Source organism: Coloeus monedula (assembly GCF_965178545.1).
Source record: "Coloeus monedula genome assembly, chromosome: 5".
Lineage (NCBI taxonomy): Eukaryota > Metazoa > Chordata > Aves > Passeriformes > Corvidae > Coloeus > Coloeus monedula.
In genome coordinates, this window is record NC_138785.1 from 73,533,366 (window position 1) to 73,550,628 (window position 17,263).

General features: G+C 63.3%; 1 protein-coding gene across 2 annotated transcripts; it reads right to left on the reverse strand.

Annotated features, from left to right (window-relative positions):
• Positions 1–624: 624 nt before the first annotated feature.
• On the reverse strand, positions 625–6,402 carry NAGK (N-acetylglucosamine kinase). Of its 2 annotated transcripts, none has more exons than XM_082281464.1 (11): positions 6,358–6,402; positions 5,848–5,932; positions 4,815–4,913; positions 4,590–4,731; positions 4,380–4,490; positions 4,179–4,291; positions 3,140–3,227; positions 2,183–2,280; positions 2,026–2,104; positions 1,718–1,933; positions 625–751 (listed from the first exon to the last, which is right to left on the reverse strand). In XM_082281464.1, exons 1-10 carry the CDS (start codon positions 6,384–6,386, stop codon positions 1,746–1,748), a joined length of 1,032 nt encoding a protein of 343 aa, XP_082137590.1. In that variant the 5' UTR covers positions 6,387–6,402; the 3' UTR covers positions 625–751; positions 1,718–1,745. The 2 variants fall into 2 exon arrangements, with proteins under 2 accessions (XP_082137590.1, XP_082137591.1); XM_082281465.1 differs by having other exon boundaries at positions 646–748.
• Positions 6,403–17,263: the final 10,861 nt, after the last annotated feature.

A 17,263-nucleotide genomic window follows, 5' to 3' on the forward strand; every position in this document is an offset into this window, starting at 1 on the left:
AATTGGGGGAAAATCTCGGGAAAATTGTGGGAAAACCTTGGGAAAATCCTGGGAAAACCTCCGGGAAAGCCATGGGGAAGCGGAGCTTCCGTAGGAATTCCTTTGAGGGATCCCCCCTTGGCTTTCAGGGATTCCCCGCAATGGGATTTTCCCGCCGGAGCTGAGGGGTTCCCAGCTGCGATCCCGGAGCGAGGCCGATCCCCAAATTCCAGAGATTCTTCGGGAATCCTGGATTCCCCAGGGAGGAGCTGCCTTTTCCCAAATTCCTCTTTTCCTTAAGGAATCCCTGTCCAGGGAATCAGGAATTGTTTGGGATTGGGAATCCCCGTCCATGGGAATCAGGAATTGTTTGGGATTGGGACAGCGATCCCACACTTCCCCCTCCTCCTTTTCCCGTTTTCCCTTGGAATTTTCCCCCCCATTCCCTCCTTCCCCTCCCCCATTCCTCCACGTGCTGGGAATTTGGGACGAGGCGTTATCCCAAATCAACTCGATCCTTGGGGTTTTTTTGGGTTTTTTCGGGAAGGGGGCGGAGCCGGAGTTTTCCTTGGAAAACTGCGGCGTCTCCAGGAGAAGCTTTGGCCGCCCCGCCCCTTCCCGGTGATTCCCGGTGATCCTGATGATCCCGATGATCCCGGTGATTCCCGGTGATTCCCGGTGGCTTTGGAGTCGCATCCCACATTTCCCCTTCTGGAAAAGCTCCCGGGGTTTTCCAGCCATGGCCGGGATTTCCTGGGCGCTTTTGGCACTGCTGATTCCAGGTGAAAAGATCCCTAAAAGGCTTTTTCCCGGTTTTTTGGTTCTTCCCGCTCTTTTTGAAGGGAATTTGGCCCCAAAAGCCGCTCCGGCAGCTCCGGGGCTGTTCCCGGGGCCGTTCCCAAGCCGGGGATGTCCCAGCCCTGATCCCGACCTTTGGCATCTCCCCCACCCTGGCACTGCCCTCAGGCGGCCTCGTTCCTGCTCTTCCAGCTTTTCCTTGGGTCCAGAGCTCTCCCCAATCCCATTCCTAATCCCATTCCCGATCTTAATCCCAATCCTATTCCCAATCCCATTCCGAATCCCATTCCCAATCTCATTCCCATTCCCAATCCCGTTCCCATTCCTGATCCCAATCTCATTCCCAATCCCATTCATGATTCCATTCCCAATCCCAATCTCATTCCCATTCCCAATCCCATTCCCAATCCCATTCCCATCCGTATTCCCATTTCCATCCTTATTCCCAATCCCAATCCCATTCCTGATCCCCATCCCATTCCTGATCCCATTCCCACTCCCATTCCCATTCCCACTCCCATTCCCACACCCATTCCCATTCCCTTTCCCAATCCCATCCCCATTCCTAATCCCAATCCCATTCCCACTCCCACACCCAATCCCATTCCCATCCCCATTCCTAATCCCAATCCCATTCCCACTCCCACACCCAATCCCATTCCCATCCCCATTCCTAATCCCAATCCCACTCCCACTCCCACACCCAATCCCATTCCCAATGCCATTCCCATTCCTAATCCCACTCCCACACCCAATCCCATTCCCAATCCCACTCCCACTCCCACACCCAATCCCATTCCCATTCCCAATCCCACTCCCACACCCAATCCCATTCCCATTCCCAATTCCAACCTTAATCCCATTCCCAATCCGAATCCTAATCCCACACCCCCCCAGCCGCCCACACCCCACACCCACCGCACCCTCTCCCCGCACGCACCCCGCCCGTTCCCGGCTCTCTCCGGTGCTCAGAACCGGTGTGTGTAGAACACCTCGGCGCTCCCGGCGCGCTCCAGCGGCAGCGCCAGCCCCGCCCGGCCCGCTCCGAGCCGCGCCGCGCCCAGCGCCGACGAGCGCTTCAGCTTCAGGAGGCTGAACCCCGAGAAAACGCCGCCCGGAGCCTCGTCCCGCGCCTGCGCCAGCACCTGGATGAACCCTGCGACATCCGCGACATCGGGGGAGGGTTATGGGGGGACCCTACAAACAAACCCCAAAGCCCCGTCCCGGACGCGGCGTCCCCGCGCTCACCCGCCTGCATCCGCTCCCAGCTGTTCCACACCGAGCCCACGCACACGATGGGCAGCCCCAGCTCGCCCAGGAACAGCGTCTGCAGGGGCGGCACCATCAGCAGGGGACACGGGCACGGTGTCACCTCCCGCCGGTGCCACCCCCGGGGAGCTCTCACCTGGTCGATTTTGGGCAGCACGGCGACCACGTGGCGAGCCAGGACCTCGCCCGCCTTGGTGAAGATGTGGCAGCACAGCGGGTCCCCGAGCTGGGCACCTGGGGTGGCATGGGGACACGGGGACAGGGGGACACGGGGACACGGGGACACGGGGACAGGGGGACATGGGGACACGGGGACAGGGGGACAGGGGGACACGGGGACATGGGGACAGGGGGACACGGGGACACGGGGACACGGGGACATGGGGACACGGGGACAGGGGGACACGGGGACACGGGGACACGGGGACACGGGGACACGGGGACAGGGGGACACGGGGACATGGGGACATGGGGACACGGGGACACGGGGACACGGGGACATGGGGACATGGGGACAGGGGGACATGGGGACAGGGGGACACGGGGACACGGGGACACGGGGACATGGGGACAGGGGGACATGGGGACACGGGGACACGGGGACAGGGGGACACGGGGACACGGGGACATGGGGACAGGGGGACATGGGGACACGGGGACATGGAGACATACGGACACGGGGACAGGGGGACACGGGGACACGGGGACAGGGGGACATGGGGACACGGGGACAGGGGGACAAGGTTCTCTGCCGTGTGCCACCGCGGTGGCACCGCCCCGAGGAGGGCACAGCCCCGAGGAGGGCACAGCGGGCGGGGGACAAGGTGCAGCCGGGGCAGAGAGCGGGGAGTGGCAGCGGGAGGGACAGGGGGGTGACAGGGAGGTGACAAGGGGGTGACCGGGACAGGGGTGTGACAGGGACAGGGGGGGTGACAGGGACAGGGGGGTGACAGGGACAGGGGGTGACAGGGATGGGGGTGACAGGGACAGGGGGTGACAAGGGCGGGGGGTGACAGGGACAGGCAGGGTGACAAGGGGGTGACAGGGAGGTGACAGGGACAGGGGGACACTCCCCGCGAAGGGGTTTCCGTACCCTCCGCCAGTTTCTGGCAAAATCCCGCGAATTTGGACTTCTCGAAGGTGCTGTAGAGGTGGGTCAGGAGCCCCATCCTGTCCGAGATCTGTGGGGTCGGGGGGCAGCGGGACCCACGGGTGAGTCCTGGGGTCCCCCCCGTGAGCCCTCCTGGGCACCCCAATGTCCCACGTGCAGCTGGGAGCGCCCCCGGATCCTGGCACACAGCACAGAGACCCCCCCCCGACCCCAAAACACAGCCCAGAGAGCCCTCAGACCCTGATGCTCATCCCAAAGCCCTTCCAGGACCTTGATACCCATCCCAAAGCCCCCCTAGGACCCCAATACCCATCCAAAAGCCCCTTCCAGGACCCCAACACCAATCCCAGAACCCCTGTAGGACCCCAATACCCATCCCAAAACCCCTCCTAGAACCCCAACACCCATCCCAAAACCCACCCAGGACCCCACTACCCATCCCAAAACCCTTCCAGGACCTCGACGCTGATCCCACAGCCCCTCCAGACTCTGACACCCATCCCAGAACCCCTCGTAGGACCCCAATACCCATCCCAAAGCACCCCCTAGAACCCCAATACCCCTCCAAAAGCCCCTTCCAGGACCCCAACACCAATCCCAGAACCCCTGTAGAACCCCAATACCCATCCCAAAGCCTCTCCAGGACCCCAACACCAACCCCAAACCCCTCATAGGACCCCAACACCCATCCCAAAGCCTCTCCAGGACCCCAACACCAACCCCAAACCCCTCATAGGACCCCAACACCCATCCCAAAGCCTCTCCAGGACCCTAATATCCATTCCAGCCTTCTCCCAGGACCCCGACACCCATCCCAAAGCCTCTCCAGGACCCCAACACCCATCCCAAAGCCCCCCTAGAACCCCAACACCCATCCCAAAGCCTCCCTAGAACCCCAATACCCATTCCAGCCTTCTCCCAGGACCCCAACACCCATCCCAAAGCCTCTCCAGGACCCCAACACCAATCCCAAACCCTTCGTAGGACCCCGACACCCACCCCAAAGCCCCCCCAGCAGCACCTGGAAGTAGTCGAACATGGCCTGCCGGACGTAGCCGACGTCGTGGGGCGGCACCTCCAGGTTGTCCATGCAGTCGAACACCATCTTCACGGCCTGGTGGGCGATCCAGTACGCTGCGGGGTGGCCGTGGTCAGCAGCGGGGTCAGCAGCGGGGTCAGCAGCGGGGTCACCCCCTCCTCGATGTCCCCAACCCCCCCTCACCGGAGCCTTCGTCGCCCATCATGTGGCCCCAGCCCCCGCAGCCCGTCTCGGAGCCGTCGGGGTTGATGAGTTTGCAGTTGGAGCCGGTGCCGGCGATCAGCACGATGCCACCTGCAGCGGGGAGGGGGGACATCCAGGCGCTCGGGTGACACCCGCGGGGTTGTCATCGTGCGGGGGACACCCGCGGGCTGTCCCCGGTGCTGTCCCCACCGTGGTCCGTGGCCGTGGCCATGGCGCCCATGGCGTCGGTGGTGATGAAGTAGCTCTGGCTGAGGTGCGGGAAGCGCCGGTGCAGCTCCTCCGTCAGCTTCCCGATGGCGTCCCGCTGGTCGCCGCCGCTCAGCGACAGCCCCTGCCCCGCCGAGGGTCCCGGTGAGCCCCGCTGCGACCCCCGGGAGGGGTGCCGGGGGCTCGGGGACGGCGCGGGGGCCTCACCAGCGAGCGCAGCGGGACCCGCGGGTCGGCGCCCGCTTTGCTCTTGGCCTCGCTGACCATGCGCTCGATCCTCTCCAGGCACTGCTCGGAGCCGATGAGCTGCGGCGGGGGCGGGGGGACACCCTAAAGCCACCCCCCGTCACCCCAGGCTCCAGCCCGGGGAGCCCCGCGCGGGTTTTGGGGTGGGGGGGGTGGGGGGGCAGTGCGGCAGGGCCGCGAGTTTGGGGACAACCGGGAACAGCCCCGCCCTGTGTCCCAAACCCCAGTCCATGTCCCAATCCCGCTCCGTGTCCCAATCCCGCTCCATGTCCCAAATCCCCACTCCATGTCCCCAGTCCCACTCTGTGTCCCCAATCCCGCTCCGTGTCCCAATCCCCCTCCATGTCCCAAACCCCAGTCCGTGTCCCCTACCCCGCTCCGTGTCCCAAACCCCGCTGTGTGTCCCAAACCCGGCTCCGTGTCCCAAACCCTGCTCCGTGTCCCAATCCCCCTCGTGTCCCAAATCCCCACTCCATGTCCCCAGTCCCGCTCTGTGTCCCCAAACCCCGCTGTGTCCCAAACCCGGCTCCGTGTCCCAAACTCCGCTGTGTGTCCCAAACCCGGCTCCGTGTCCCAAACCCGGCTCCGTGTCCCAAACCCCACTCCGTGTCCCCTACCCAGCTCCGTGTCCCCTATCCCGCGCCCTGTCCCAAACCCCAGACAATGTCCTTTATCCCACTCCATGTCCCTTATCCTGCTCCGTGTCCCAATCCCCCTCCGTGTCCCAAACCCCACTGTGTGTCCCCTACCCGGCTCTGTGTCCCAATCCCCCTCTGTGTCCCCAATCCTGCTCCATGTCCCTATCCCGCTCCGTGTCCCAAATCCCCACTCCATGTCCCTATCCCGCTCCATGTCCCAAATCCTGCTCCATGTCCCTTATCCCCCTCCGTGTCCCCAATCCCGCTCCATGTCCCAATCCCGCTCCACGTCCCACACCCCCTTCCCCGTGTCCTGTCCCCCCCTCCCCTGGGGACAGGGCTGTCCCCCAGCTCACCCAGTGGTTGGTGCAGGGTCCCTCGGTCTCGACCAGGATTTGGCCATCACCGGACACCAACACCACCCTGGAGTGGGTGGCCCCGCTGCGGAGAGAGGGGGGGGACACTGCCAGCGCCACCCCATAGCCCCCCCTGCATCTCCCCTTGGGGACAGAGCCGGGATGGGGGGCACCTAAAATAGGGGGTGCTGACCCCCACCCACCCCCGCTGTCCCCCGATGGAGGGGGACGCCGATGGACCCACCCCGGCTGCCCCCCCCGCCCTTCCTCCCCACCCCGGGATGGGGGCACCGGATCGGGGAGCGGGGGTCCTGCTGCAGCCCCTCCCCACCCCGGGATGGGGGTACCGGATCGGGGAGCGGGGGTCCTGCTGCAGCCCCTCCCCACCCCGGGATGGGGGTACCGGATCAGGGAGCGGGGGTCCTCCTGCAGCCCCTCCCCACCCCGGGATGGGGGTGCGGGGGCTGCGGAGCCCCGCGGAGCCGCCCCGCCCGCGGCGTGACCCCTCACCCCTCCACGCCACCGAACAGCGACGCCATTGCGGCCGCCACCGACCCCGCCCGGGGGCGTGGCCACAGCGAGGGACACGCCCACTGCCATTTATGGCTCATGACCACGCCCATTGCCACGCCCACCGCGGGCGTTACTCGCAGCAGCGCCTATGAGGCGGCTCCGCCCACCGTCGCTCATTTACATATATGACGTCACACGTGCACCATGCCCCGCCTATGGCCACGCCCCCCGCGCTGGCTCCGCCCCCTGCCCGCCCCGGGTCCTTCTGTCCCTGCCGGTCCCCCCCTCCGTCCCCTCCCGGGAGCCCCGCGATGGCACCGGGACCCCACCCGCGGCACGGCCCCGCTCTCGGCACAGCGCTGAGCCCACGGACACGCTCAAGGCGCTGCCCCACGCGTCCTCCGGCCGGCCCCACACGGGAAGCCAGCCGTGAGAAATCCCCCCAAATCCCCCTGAACCCACCCGTGACAGAGCCCCCAAACCACACCCGTGACAAATCCCCCCAAACCCTCCCGAGCCCACCCGTGACAGAGCCCCGGGCACCCACGAGTGATAAATCCCCCCAAATCCCACTGAACCCACCCGTGACAGAGCCCTCAAACCCCACCTGTGACAAATCCCCCTGAACCCACCCGTGACAGAGCCCCAGGCACCCACCCGTGACACATCCCCCACCACCAACCCTGGACACCCCCGAGCAAAGGGGGTCCCCCTGTCCCCAGCCACGCCCGCTCCCCTCGGTGTCCGTGTCCCCGGTGTCCCCTCTGTCCCCTCCCACGCGTGTCCCTCCCCGCGGGTGGGGGGCGCGGGGGCTCTGCCGGATCTCCCCCCCTCCCCGGGGGCGGCGAGGCCGCAGCTGAGGCCGGGTCGGGCCCGCGGGCGCTCGGCGGGGGACAGAGGTGACGGTGACAGAGGTGACAGTGACAGAGGTGGCGGTGATGGCAGCGGGTGACAGCCGCGTGTCCCGGCACTGCCCCCGGCCCCCCGGGAGAGGGAGGGACGGAGGGACAGATGGAGGGGACGGATGGATGGAGGGGAGGGAGAGAGGGTGGAGGGGAGGGTAGGCAGGGGGAGAGGGAAGGGGGAGGGATGGGAGAGGTGAAGGGAGAGGGGGATGGATGGATGGATGGATGGATGGATGGATGGATGGATGGATGGAGGGATGGATCCGTGGATGAAGGGATGGAAGGATGGAGGGGTGGAGGGACGGATGGATCCATGGATGGATGGAGGGATGGATGGAGGGATGGATCCATGGATGGATGGATGGAGGGATGGATGGATGGAGGGCTGGGCACACCAGAACAGACAGAGAAGGTGTCAATGTGCCACAAGCAGGAGGAGCAGGAGGGGCTGTCCCCAGCTGGGGACAATGGCACAGAGGCCGGAGGAGGGGACAGATGGCCCAGCAAGGACATGGACTCCTTCCCACCGGCCAGGCCATCCCAAATAGCAAATCCCACATCCCACACCTGGCACGGCCACATCGCTGATACCGGGGGTCCCCTGGTCCGGGGACACTGGGATGGGGACACTGCGGAGCAGCTGGAATGGGGACACTGGATCTGTCACGATGGGGACACTGTGGAGCTGTCAGGATGGGGACACTGGATCTGTCGGGATGGGGACACTGTGGATTTATCGGGATGGGGACACTGGATCTGTCACGATGGGGACACTGGATCTATCGGGATGGGGACACTGCGGATCTATCGGGATGGGGACCCAGCCGGCCCATGACTGGGATCGGCTCCCCCCAGCCCTTCAGGGGAGTGGGTGTGACATCCAGCACGTCCCATATGTCACCTCCTCGTCGGGGCTGTGACCGCCCCGCCCCGCGCATGGAGACCCTCGGGATGATCCCTGTTTTCCAGCCTGGAGGGGTTCCGGGGGGAGGTTGGGAGGAGTGAGCCCGGCTCCCCCAAAGCCGGGGGAGGCCGCGGCAGGGGAAGGGTTAAGGCGCGGCGTGTGCAGCCCCTGAGCCCACCGCCCTCGTGCCCTCATTAAATCCCGGTGGCACCAGCCTGTCTGGGGACAGCGGGGACAGCGGGGACGGCACCCGCCGCCTTTTCCTCAACTTGTGCCAAAGTTGGAGCGGAGCCGCCGCGGGCCGGGAGCTGCCGGTGAGTCCGCGGGGCCGCCGCGTCCCAGCAGGCCCGGGCCGTGGGGACAGCGATGTCCCCGCTGCCACCCTCGGCACCGAGGGGACGCCGGGGCCGTGCCGGGAGTGCCCCGAGCGCACCCCGCCACCCGCTCGGCCACGAGCACCGGGAGGCCGGCGGTCCCCAGGGTGCCCTGCCCGTGTCCCCATCCCCATCGGGATGGAAGCGGGGGCCCGTGGGAGGCGCGGGGTAAGACACGGGGATTTAGGGGGGGCTCTGGGCAGCGGATCCCACCCCGGGAATGGGGTGCGGGAGCCGGGAACGCTCCAGAGACACCTGGGCTCCATCGCCGGAGCTGCCGTGGGTTCCGGGTGGGCGCGGGGACAGCGAGCGAGGGCACCGGGACGGAGAGGGGACACGAGGGGAGCTGGGCTGAGCCCCCAAACCCCGGCTGAGCCCCCAAACCCCGGCTGAGCCCCTCCCTTATGCCGAGCTCATCCCCGCTCCATCCGCGGAACATCCCGCGGGTGTCGGAGCCACGCCGGATCCGGCTGGGAAAGGAGGGAAGAAGGCCCAGCCAGGAACGGCTCCGTTCCATGTGGAAGCACGGATTTTGGGGGAACTGGGTTAAATTCCGGGCTCTGGATCCATCGCGCTGCCGCTGAGCCGGGCTCGGAGCGGTGCTGGGGACGTGCCGGGGGCATCCTGGCTGGAAGAAGAAGATGGTGAGCGGAGAAACGGGAATGGGGTGGGATGGGATGAGGTGGGCGATTGCTCCGTGGCTGGGCAGCCTTTGGGACTGGATTTGGGGTGCCCATCCCGAGTGGATGATTCCGGACCCGTCCCCATCCCGGCGGTGCTGGAGCCATGGCGGTGCCCGGTGCAATCTGGCACCGCATGTGGACACATCCGTGCCAGCGGTACCGGGACAAGGGATGGCCCAGGAGAGACGGGATGCAGGGAATGCGGCCTGTCCATGTGTCCTTCCCTGTGTCCGGTTGCTTCCCTCCAGCTCCGGAACCCCACCCTGCTGCCAGAGATTCCGGCTGTGCGGTAGGTGCTGTCTGTCCCATTGCCAGAGTCCATCCATCTGTCCGCTTGTCCGTCCATCCATCCATCCATCCATCCATCCATCCATCCATCCATCCATCCATCCATCCATCCATCCATCCATCCATCCGTCTGTCCGTCCATCCCTCCATCCATCCCTCCATCCATCCTCCTATTCTTGCATCCATTCATCCAACTCAGTGTCCACTCCTCTGTCCCTCCATCCCTTCATCCCTTTATCCCTTCTTTGCTCCATCCATCCATCCATCCATCCCTCCATGGATCCATCCATCCATCCCTCCATCCCTCCATCCATCCATCCATCCATCCATCCATCCATCCCTCCATCCATCCATCCCTCCATCCATCCCACTCCACACTCCAGGGTCGGAGGGGACGTGGAGGTGAATTCCAGACGGGAACGGGAGGATCGGGGCTGGGAATGGGACTGGCAGGTGACGGTGTTGGGTCCCGGCTACTCCGGGCTGGTGGCCCTGGGGACACCGGTGGCTCCGGCGCATCCCGGGGGCTCTCGCGTATCCACGGAGCCGCCGCGGCTCTGAGGGTCGGGGCCGAGCTCCGGGATGTGCCCGTGACCTTTCCGTCAGGGAATGTCACCGGTGTCCACCCACGGAGACCCCGGCCCGCCCGCCCGCGCTGGGGCTGTGCCGGCCGGAGGCAGGGACAGGGAATGGGAGTGGGGATGGGAGTGGGAATGGGGATGGGGATGGGAATGGGGACAGGGACAGGGACAGGGAATGGGAGTGGGGATGGGAATGGGAATGGGGACAGGGACAGGGAATGGGAGTGGGGCAGGGAATGGGGATGGGAATGGGGATGGGAATGGGAATGGGAATGGGAATGGGAATGGGGATAGGGATAGGGACAGGGAATGGGAGTGGGAGTGGGAATGGGAATGGGAATGGGAATGGGGATAGGGATAGGGACAGGGAATGGGAGTGGGAATGGGAATGGGGATGGAAGTGGGAATGGGAACAGGGACAGGGAATGGGAATAGGGATGGAGATGGGGGTGGAGATGGGAATGGGGCAGGGATAGGGACGTGGATGGGGACAGGGATGAGGATGGGGATGGGAATAGGGATATGGATGGGGAGGGACACGGATGGGGACAGGAACAGGGACAGGGATGGGGGATAGGGATGGGAATAGGGATGAGGATGGGATCAGGGATAGGGAAAGGGATGGGAACGGGAACGGGAACGGGAACAGGAATAAAAATAGGAATGGGGGTGGGAAAGGGGCTATGGATGAGTCCAGGATGGGAATGGGGTTGAGAACAGGGACAGACCCGAGTGGGTGCCCATCACCACCGGGCTGGACCCCCCACCCCGTCCCACCCCAAATCCCCCACTCCACCCCAAAGCCATTTTGCCGACTCAGCACACCACCCCCCACAGAGTGGGGATCCCGCTCCCGGGGAGTGGGATCGGGATCAGGGAATGGGGCGGGAATGGGGCCGCGGAGCCCCTCCCTTGGGGCAGAGCCTTAATGGGGTCACGGGGGGGGCATTAACGGGGGGCAGAGGGCAGGAGCCGAGGGGCGCCGCTCGTTAAAGCTGATCGGTGCATCCCTAATTGCTATTAATTGATATTATTCCCGGCAATGAGGAGGAGTGGGGGGGTGGGGGGGAGAAATCCCCCCCGGAACCCTCTGGAACAGCTCCCCCCTCCCTCCACCTCCCCGTGCCTCAGTTTCCTCCCCCGGCCCCGCTCCCGGCGCTGCTTTGGGGTCACCGCTGGGGATGGTCCCGGTCCCCTCGCAGCCCCCGTGGCCCTGGGGAGGGGTCGGGGGTGCTGTGACCCCTCACAAGGTGACCCCAGCACCCCCCAACCCCACGGGGGGCTCGGGGGGACGAGGACGCGCTGCCGCCCCGCCCGTGTCCCGCAGCGAGGGGCGGCGGCACCGGAGCCCCGAACCGCGGCTGAGAGGACACGGGAGCCCCAAATCCCCACCGAGGGGACACGGGACCCCCAAACCGTGGCTGAGAGGACACAGGAGCCCCAAATCCTCACCGAGGGGACACGGGACCCCCGAAACCCCATCCAAGGGACACGGGACCCCCAAACCGTGGCTGAGGGGACACGGGACCCCCGAACCCCCACCGAGGGGAGAGAGACCCCAAAATCCCACCCGAGGGGAGATGGAACCCCTGAACCCTCACCGAGGGCAAGCGGGGTGTCCTGGACACCCCACAAGTGATGGGGAGAGGGGCAGGAGATGGAGCAGAGGTGAAGGGATGGGGAGCACCCCAAATCCATGGGGTAACCCCGTCCCCTCCTCCCAGACCCCAAATCCCAGAGCCAGAGCCACGAGGGGGATCTGCTCCCCTCATCCTGGGATCCCCCAAACCCACACGGGGCCGCGCTGGGGGTGCCCTGGGGCGCTGCTGGGACAGGCGAGAAGATTTATGGGGTGCCCCAAACCCCTTCCCGGAGCCAAAACGAGCAGGGGAGGCTCGGAGAGCGCGGCCACGCCCCTGTTCCCTCCGCGGTTTGGGGTCTGTGGGGTCCCCCAAAACCGCTGGGGGACACCTGGGGCGCTGCTGAGGCGGGCGAGAAGATTTGGGGGTGCCCTAAACCCCTCCCCGGAGCCAAAACGAGCTGGGGGGGGCTCGCAGAGCGTGGTCACCCCCACCTCGGGAGCGTCACCCCCACCTCGAGGTTGTCACCCCCACCTCGAGGGTGTCACCCCCCGTCCCCTCCGCGATTTGGGGTCTGTGGGGACGGGGTCCCCCCATGCCGGGGGTGATGTCAGCGGGTCCCCCGCAGCCGGCGGATGATGCGGGCAGGCGCTGCCCCCTCCCCGGCCGCCCCCCCCCGGGGCTGGCAGGGCCGCTCCCCGGCTGCGGTGCATTCACGGTTCGGGGAGCACGTCAGGGCTGAGCGGAGCTGACAGGAAAACCTTTCCCGGGACGAGCGGGAAGGAGGGATCAGGCAGGGCTGACCGGAGCGTGAACCGCGGCCCAACACGGAGCAAATGAGCGGCGGGCGGCAGCGCGGGAGGCTCCGGCCGGGGCGGGCGAAGGCTCCGAGCGCGCCGGGGCTGTCGCAGCGCATCAGCGCGGCCGAGCGTGAGCAGCGAGCCCGGGCCCCCCCGAGCCGCCCCGAGCCCCCGGCACCGAGCACCGGCTGCGGCCCGGCCCGGCGGGATGAGCCCCGCGGGAGCCCCGTGAGAGCCCCGAGGGAGCCCCGAGTGAGCCCCGGGTGAGCCCCGGGTGAGCCCCGGGTGAGCCCCGAGTGAGCCCCGGGTGAGCCCCGTGGGAGCCCCGCCGTGCCGGGGATTGATCCGCCCATGCCGGGTCATTGATCCGCCCCAGCCTCGGTGATTGACCCCCCCCATCTTCGCTGATTGATCCCCTCATTTTTGCTGATTGATCCCCTCCTTCCTGATCACCCTCCCAATCCTTCCTGATTGATCCTCCCGTCCTTCCTGGCTGCTTCTTGATTGATCTCCCCTTCCTTGCTGATTGCCCCCCCTCTTCCTGATTGATCCCCCATTTCCTGATCATTCCCATCCTCCCTGATTGATCCCAATCCCTCCTGATCACTTCTGTCCTTCCCGATTGATCCCAATCCCTCCTGATCACCCCCATCCTTCCTGATTGATCCCCATCCTCCCGGATTGATCCCAATTCCTCCTGATTGATCCCAATCCCTCCTGATTGATCCCCATCCTCCCGGATTGATCCCAATTCCTCCTGATTGATCCCAATCCCTCCTGATTGATCCCCCATCCTCCCGGATTGATCCCAATCCCTCCTGATTGATCATCCCCATCCTGATTGATCCCCCCATTTCCGGACCCCTCCCTGCCCCGTTCCCGGCTGCTCCCCCAGACCCGGAGGGCCGGGAAAAGCTCTGGGGGGTGGGAATGGGAATATGGGAATATGGGAATATGGGAATGGGAGTGGGAATGGGAATATGGGAATGGGGATGGGAATGTGGGAATGGGAGTGGGAATGGGAATGTGGATGGGGATGTGGGAATGGGAGAGGGAATGGGGGTGGGAATGGGAATGTGGGATGAGGATGGGAATGTTGGAATGGGGCTGTGGGAATGGGAATATGGGAATGGGGATGGGAGTGGGAATGTTGGAATGAGAATGGGGATGGGGATGTGGGAATGGGGATGGGAATGGGAATGGGGGAATGTGGGAATGTGGGAATGGGGGTGGGGATGGAGATGGGGATGTGGGAATGGGAATATGGGAATGTGGGAATGGGAATGTGGGAATGGGGATGGGAATGTGGGATGAGGATGGGAATGTTGGAATGGGGATGTGGGAATGGGAATATGGGAATGGGGATGGGAGTGGGAATGTTGGAATGAGAATGGGGATGGGGATGTGGGAATGGGGATGTGGGAATGGGGATGGGAGTGGGAATGTGGGAATGTGGGAATATGGGAATGGGAATGGGAGTGGGGATGGGAATGTGGGAATGTGGGGATGGGAATGTGGGATGAGGATGGGAATGTTGGAATGGGGATGTGGGAATGGGAATATGGGAATATGGGAGTGAGAATGGGGATGGGAATGTGGGAATGGGAGTGGGGATGGGAATGTGGGAATGGGAATGAGGAGGGCAAACCTCAGGGCTGGGGGTGGAAGGAGGGGAGGAAGCTCCGGACAGGGGGATTCGGGGAGGGATTCGGGGAGGGATTTGGGGAGGGATTTGGGATTGGGAATCGCATCCGCGGGGACTGGGGAGGGATTTGGGATTGGGAAAATCCCATCCGCGGGGATTGGGGAGGGATTTGGGATTGGGAATCGCATCCGCGGGGACTGGGGAGGGATTTGGGATTGGGAAAATCCCATCCGCGGGGACTGGGGAGGGGTTTGGGGTTGGGAATTGGTCACGCCTGGATCGGCCGGCAGCTCCCGGCGGGAGCTCCACGGGCTGCGGGGTGGAACCGGGAAAAGACAAAAATAACCCTGGAAAGGGGAAAGGAGAATCCCTAAAAATAACACCCCAAAAGGGGGGGGAAATCCCCCCAAAAAACAACAAAAAAGGGGGGAAAAATGCCCTAAAAAAACACCAAAAAAACAACAAAAACGGGGGGAAAAGCCCTAAAAGAACCCCCCCAACCCCCCCACCCCAAAACCCCGAAAAACGGGAAAAAAAGCCCTAAAAAACCCCCCAAAAAACCAAAAAAAGGGGGGAAAAAGCCCTAAAAAAGCCCCCCCCCAAAAAACCCCAAAAAAGGGGGGGAAATCCCTAAAAAAAACCCCCAAAAAACCAAAAAAATGGTGGAAAAAAGCCCTAAAAAAAAAACCCTCAAAAAAACAAAAAAAGGGGGGGAAATCCCTAAAAAAGTCAAAAAAACCCCCAAAAAATGGGGGAAAAATTCCCTAAAATAACCCCCAAAAGGGGAAAAAAAAACCCCTAAAGTAACCCCAAAAGGGGGGAAAATCCCTTAAAAAAACCGAGAAAGGAGAAAAAAACACCTAAAAAAAAAAAAACCCAGAAGGGGGGAAAAATCCTAAAAACAACCCCAAAAAGGGGAGAAAAATTCCCTAAAAAACCCCGAAAAGGTGGAAAAAAATTCCCTAAAAATAACCCCAAAAAGGGGGAAAAATCCCTTAAAAAAACCCAGAAAGGAGAAAAAAACACCTAAAAAAAAAAAACCCAGAAGGGGGGAAAAATCCTAAAAACAACCCCAAAAAGGGGAGAAAAATTCCCTAAAAAAAAAACCAAAAAGAGGGAAAATCCCTAAAATAACCCCAAAAAGGGGGGGGAAATCCCTTAAAAAAACCCCCAGAAACGGGGAAAAAACCCCTAAAACCCAGGCTGAGTTTTGGGGTGATGCAGGGGGGTCCCAAAAGGAGGGGGGTGTCTCATTTTTGGGGGATCAGGGGCACCCCTAAAAGAATGGGGTGCTGTGGGGTGTGGGTGTCATTGCCCCCTTTTTCTGCACCGCCCCCCGCCCCCGGGAACCCCAAAAGTAGCCCAAAACGAACCCCAAAAGGAACCCCCCAGAAACCCCAAAAGGAGCCCCCCAGAAACCCCAAAAGGAGCCCCCCAGAACCCCAAAAGGAGCGCCTCAGCACCCCAAAATGAACCCCCCAGAAACCCCAAAAAACGAACCCCCAGCACCCCAAAAGGAGCCCCGGGACCCCAAAAAAGGAATCTCCGGCGCCCAAAAATGAACTCCCCAGAAACCCCAAAAAGGAACCTCCGGCACCCCAAAAAGGAACCCCCGGGACCCCAAAAAGGAACCCCCGGCACCCCAAAAGGAGCGCCCCAGAACCCCAAAAGGAGCGCCTCAGCACCCAAAAAGGAAACCCCCAGAAACCCCAAAAAAGGAACCCCCGGCACCCCAAAAAGGAACCCCCGGAAACCCCAAAAGGAGCGTCCCAGAAACCCCAAAAAAGGAACCCCCCAGAAACCCCAAAAAGAAACCCCCCAGCACCACAAAATGAGCCCCACGACCCCCAAAAGGAGCCCCCAGCACCCAAAACTGAACCCCCCAGAAACCCCAAAAAGGAACCTCTGGCACCCCAAAAAGGAACCCCCGGGACCCCAAAAGGAGCGCCCCAGAACCCCAAAAGGAGCGCCTCAGAACCCCAAAAAAGGAACCCCAGCACCCCAAAATGAACCCCCCAGGACCCCAAAATGAACCCACACCGCCCCAAAAGGGACCCCCCGGCACCCCTAAAACGAGCACCCCAAAATGAGCCCCGGGACCCCAAAATGAACCCACACCACCCCAAAATGAGCTCCAGGACCCCTAAACCGAAACCCCCACAGCACCCCAAAATGAGCCCCCCATGACCCCAAAAAGGAACCTCCGGCACCCCAAAATGAACCCACACCGGGACCCCTAAAACGAGCACCCCAAAATGAGCCCCCAGGACCCCAAAATGAACCCCACAGCACCCCCAAAACGGAGCCCCCAGCACCCCAAAAGGAGCCCCAGGATCCCAAAAAGGAACCTCCGGCACCCCAAAATGAACCCACACCGCCCCAAAAGGAGCCCCCCGGGACCCCTAAAACGAGCACCCCAAAATTAGCCCCAGCACCCCAAAATGACCCCCACAGCACCCCAAAATGAACCCTCAGGACCCCAAAAAGGAACCTCCGGCACCCCAAAATGAACCCACACCGGGACCCCTAAAACGAGCACCCCAAAATGACCCCCCCAGGACCCCAAAATGAGCCCACACCACCCCAAAATGAGCCCCAGCACCCCAAAATGAGCTCCAGGACCCCTAAAATGACCCCCACAGCACCCTAAAATGAGCCCCCCAGGACCCCAAAATGAACCCACACCGCCCCAAAAGGAGCCCCCCGGGACCCCTAAAACGAGCACCCCAAAATGACCCCCCCAGGACCCCAAAATGAGCCCCGGGACCCCAAAATGACCCCACCCAGCACCCCAAAACGACCCCCAAGACCCCAAAAGGAGCCCCAGGATCCCAAAAAGGAACCTCCGGCACCCCAAAATGAACCCACACCGCCCCAAAAGGAGCCCCCCGGGACCCCTAAAACGAGCACCCCAAAATGACCCCCCCAGGACCCCAAAACGACCCCCAAGACCCCAAAAGGAGCCCCCCGCAGTGAGGGAGTCCCACCCTGCACCCCAAAACCCTCCCAGCGCCTCCCAGTACAGACCAGTGCGCCTGGAGGGGGGGTCCCTACATGGCTTTAGGGGGTCCCTACACAGTTTTGGGGTCCCCCCCCGGTTTTGGGGTCTCTGTAGGGTTTTGAGGCCTCCCTGCACAATTTTT

Excerpts from the sequence above, each read along its gene's own strand:
- NAGK (XM_082281464.1), bottom strand. The coding sequence starts at position 6,386 with ATGGCGTCGCTGTTCGGTGGCGTGGAGGG. Across the intron at positions 4,914-5,847 it reads GACCCTGCACCAACCACTGG|CTCATCGGCTCCGAGCAGTG; the intron begins GTGAGCTGGGGG and ends CCCCCGCCGCAG. Across the intron at positions 2,281-3,139 it reads TTGCCAGAAACTGGCGGAGG|GTGCCCAGCTCGGGGACCCG; the intron begins GTACGGAAACCC and ends ATGCCACCCCAG.